Here is a 4,538-nt window from a genome sequence, read left to right as displayed (position 1 = left end):
CAAGGCGCCTCCAACGCACCCTTCGGTGGTTGATTACTAGTAGATGTCGCGGATGATCCCCCGGGGGCCGATGTGTCTCGGATGCTATGTCCCTTCGGCTGGGCTCTCGGCCAGGCCGGGGCCGAGACCGCTTGTGGCGCGCCGGCCTCGAAATTCGCTCGGAGCTTCCTAGTACGTCCCGGAACTAGGGGCGGGAAATCCTGAAACGAGAGCCCGCTAGAGGCGACCGGGAGGGCCGAGGGGGTCTCGAGTGCCGCTACTTACATTGTGGATGGATTCATTATTGAGGTGGCATCTTCCGGTGGGTTTCCGGCAAGGAGAGGTTGCGCCGTCCATGTGTCCAATCGTTCCGGCGAGTCCAAGGAGGCCACTTGCAAGATTGAACTCTTTTTTGGCTGCATTATTAGGGAAGCGTGTAGTGCAGCATGTGACAACCCGGGAGAGTAGGGGACAAAGGCACTTTCACAAAGCATGTTTGGTCCTTTAGCCATTTCGGGTAAGTTGACTCTAGCACACTCCAAAGCACTTTTGGCTTCACTTGATTCATCAAGATCCGAGGGGACTGTGACGGATTCTTTGGTCGTATCTTCTCCAACGGTCATCAAGTCGCCACCGGTGTGAGGGCCTGCCGGCGAAGCCCCGGCGGCTACGGCGTTGTCCTCTAGGGCCAGATTTTCCATTTTACGTTTTCCTTTGCAGTCGAGGATATTTTCATCATTCTCACGGCCATCCTTCTCCGTGTCATGGCTGGGGCTCTCTGAGAATATGGCCGCTTTGTACCGTGGTGACTCGGAGCCGGGACTGGAGTCATTGCCGAACGAGAGCTTTTTCCGGAGCTGTTTGTCTTCCGGGAGAGGGGAAGGGACAAAGCGCTTCCGGCCATTCCCTTTTGATGGCGGGCCTGGCGTGTTTATCCTTGTTTTGCATCTATTCTTCGCCGCCTTCAACTTTGTGGCTTTGGTCGTCGGTTTGGGAGGTGGTTCATCGGGCGACCAAAAGACCATTAGGTGGTCCGCAATGGTTCGAGCTTCCTCGTCCCCAATATCGGGGTCCGGTGGAGGAGGGTCCGGCATATCTAGACCAAGGAGCGGGGGTAGGGGGTGGAAAGAGGGTGGGTTGGCTGACGCTAGTGTTCACCGTGGGGCCTTGGGGTGAAGGGCGTCCGACGGGATTGTGGATGGTGGAGTGAGGGAGGCGGGGTTAAGTGGTGGGGGTGAGATTCCGGCGGGACAATGCGGTAGGGTGGGGGATTGTTAGAGAGAAGGAGGAGCTTCTCACTCTAAACCCTTCCTTCTCGTTGTAGGGAGGATGGGAGTTAGCCGCCTCGTGAGGATTTTTGTGATAATCTTGTTGGAGACGTTGCAAAGGCTGATAGGGCGGTAGTCACTCCACGAGTCCGGGGCGAGCTTCTTCGGGATGAGTACGATGCTCGTGGTCGTGATGCTTCGAGGGAGGAAGGCTCCCCCAAAGAATTGTCGGATTGCGTCAACTACATCCACACCAACCGTATCCCAGCATGATTGAAAGAAGGTGGCTGTGAAGCCATCCGGTCCTGGGGCACTATCTCCGGAAGAGCGACCACCTCGGGTGATGGTGGGAGGCGTTGAATCAAGCTCAAGTCCGGCTCCAAGAGCGTGAGGGGACCCGGGGCTAAGAGATTTTGGAAGTACTCCACCGCCGAGTTCCTAATCTCCAAGTCATCCGAGAGTTCTCTCCCCCCTACATTGATCTTGTGAATGCGCATCCGTAACCTCTTCTGTTTTTTTTTTAATCAAACACCTTCACGGTGGAGGGTTCGTGGGTCCCTCATCCCTATATTTCAAAACCAAAGAGGATTACAATCATGAAGTACAAAAGGGCCGAACAATCTAAGGCTATGTGACCAAAACTATTTACAAAACACACTAGGACAATTAAACCACAAGAGTAGGGAGAGGTCGTGCCAAAGCTAGTACGACACCTGGGTACTCTACGGCCCTCGGCGCTTTCACTTCACGTGACTATCCTCGAAGTCAAAGAGGTAACTCGGTCGGGTCCAACAATTGCCGGAACTCACCCATCGCCCCTTAGGCTAATGTAGGGCGTGCCCGACTTTTCAAGATGGATGATTGCACGAAGTAACCTAGGTGCTGAGTCTTCCGCGATGGTCTGGCGAAGTGTGGCTTCAATTCCCAATTGAGCTAGAAGGGCTGCTGCTTTGTTGCCAACGTGGTGGGTGGTGCTAATTCGGCTATTGCTCTCGGCCATCAAATGTCGAATGTTAACCATGAGGTGCCGGACGTTGGCTGGTCCCCATTCGCCTTTGTTAATCAGAGGCGGGGCTTGTCTCGAGCTGGTCTCGACCCATGTCCGATGGCCACAGCCTCTAGCATGGGAGAGGCCCCGGCAGATCATCTCCAATTCCGCTTCGAGTTCGGACTTCGCGGCCAATGGTGCGAGGAAGGCCGAGACAAGGTTGCCGTGAGGATTCCGAAAGATGCCTCCGCCACCGGATCGACCTGTCACCTCAATGTAGGCTCCCTTGACATTAAATTTGATCCATGGGGGGTCCGGTGGCTGCCATTTCGTGACCATGACTCTCTGCTCCGGCGGTCTCGGTCTTGGGGGTGTCGCGACTACCCCGGTGTTATTGACACCGACAAAATGTTTCGGTCGAAGCCGTTCCCCTTCCACAAGCCGTTGGATGTGCAACTGAACTTGCCAAATAACACTAAACGCCTTGAACCGAACTCCATCATGTCGGCTATTATTCCTCTCCGCCCAAAGAAACCAAAAGATGACGCAAGGTAGAACCCGGGCTAAGTGCGTTTTTGCAGTTCGATTGGATCTCTTTCACCATTTATCCAATCTCGACGGGATGGTGTCTGCCTCGAGGATGGGCTCGCTGCCGTGAACCATTCGTCGAAGAATCTCCAGACTCGGATAGCCCCTTGCCCGCTGACAAAAAGATGTTGTAATGTTTCGACCCTTGGGTGTGAGATGCATTAATGACACTTCGAGGCCAAGCTAATGTTCCACCATTGGAGCTTGGCATCAACCGGGATCCTATTTGGGATTAGTCTCCACATAAATATTGACATGGATGTTGTGAGGCCTTTGTTCCAAATGTCCTCGAGGGCCGGGATGATAGGCCGGCGGGTGCGGTTTGTGTCCCATGCCGAGGCGACCGTGAAATTGCCATGCCGGGATAGGCACCACCTCGGGACATCATTACTCCCCGAGAGAATGGGGACGTTCAAAATATTCTCGGCGATGTGGGGCGGGATGCCAGATTGGCGTTGGGTCATTGTAATCCATGCTTGATCCCACTGGCCGTCGAGCCAAAAATCTGAGACCCGCGTCATGGGGTTTCCCCTCGTGTCAATACAGCTCTCCCTTAGAGGTTTATCCCCGAGCCAAATATCATCCCAGAACAGTGCTTTGCCGTCACCAATGATCCATCGGATATGGGCCTGGGCCAATGGCCATGCCGAAGCCAATATCCTCCATGTTGGGCTGCTTCTACCCCGAGACTGCTCCAGTCAAAGGGGACTTTCTTGGTGCAATATTTGCTATATAAGTGGGTGACCCAAAGAGAATTCTGTTCCCTAAACCTCCACCATAGCTTGATATTGAAGGCCTTGAGGACATCTTCAAAGCGTCTGATCCCTAGCCCGCCTTCCGCTGTGGGGAGGCAAACTTGCTCCCAACCAATCCAGTGAGTTCTTTTCTTCCCTTCAACCGATCCCCCCATAAGAAGCGTACGATTTGTTGCTCAAGTAGCTTGAGGGCCCCTTTGGTCGGCTCGATGGCTTGAAATACATGGATCGGAATAGCTTCAAGTGTACTCTTGATGAGAGTAAGCCTCCCACCGAATGAGAGGTGGCGGTGGGCCCATCCCGTGATCCGTTTTGAGATTTTGTCTCGGAGGAAAAGGAACATGTCCGTTCGCTTCGCACCTTTATAAATGGGGACTCCAAGATAAAGGAGGGGGAACGTACCTCTAGAGAATCTCCCTTCTGTTTCTACAATGGCCGCATGTCCTTCATTGTTCTCCATGATGAAAAAGTTGCTCTTCGTTAGGTTTATCAATTGACCCGAGACAGCCGTGTAATCATCAAGGCAAGCTTTCAATTGTCGTAAGCAAGGTGACTAACCTCAGTGCTGGCCCGGGTAGATTTGAAAGTCATTTCTTTCTTCCCAAGGATCAAATTGTCGAGGGCTCTAGATAAGTAGTCGGCGGCATTAACGAACAGGGCCGGTGAGATGGGGTCTCCCTGTCGCAACCCTCTGGTAGACTTAAAGAATCCCGTGGGCGCACCATTAACCAAGACCGAGAACCAACAATAGCCTATGCATCTCTCCACCATCTTGATCCACGGCTCGGGAAAGCCCATTTGCTTAAGTACTTTGGACAGAAAGGGCCACTGAACCCGGTCGTTGGCTTTCGCCATATCCAGCTTAAGGGCAACATTTGGTGCTGGTTTGCTACGATAGAGCTCATGGAACATTTCTTGTGCAAGGAGGACGTTGTCGTTGAGAAGCCTTCCTTTAACGAA

The 4,538-nt window shown here is 53.3% G+C and overlaps 1 protein-coding gene across 1 annotated transcript; it reads right to left on the bottom strand.

Annotated features, from left to right (window-relative positions):
• Nucleotides 1–2,052: 2,052 nt before the first annotated feature.
• On the bottom strand, nt 2,053–2,574 carry LOC121760614. Its single transcript, XM_042156255.1, has one exon. The coding sequence runs from the start codon at nt 2,572–2,574 to the stop codon at nt 2,053–2,055; it is 522 nt and encodes a 173-aa protein (XP_042012189.1).
• Between the last annotated feature and the right edge of the window lie 1,964 nt (nt 2,575–4,538).

Source organism: Salvia splendens, chromosome 13 (assembly GCF_004379255.2).
Source record: "Salvia splendens isolate huo1 chromosome 13, SspV2, whole genome shotgun sequence".
Lineage (NCBI taxonomy): Eukaryota > Viridiplantae > Streptophyta > Magnoliopsida > Lamiales > Lamiaceae > Salvia > Salvia splendens.
Note: the sequence above shows the minus strand (reverse complement) of the source record. Positions and strands in the feature narration are given on the sequence as shown.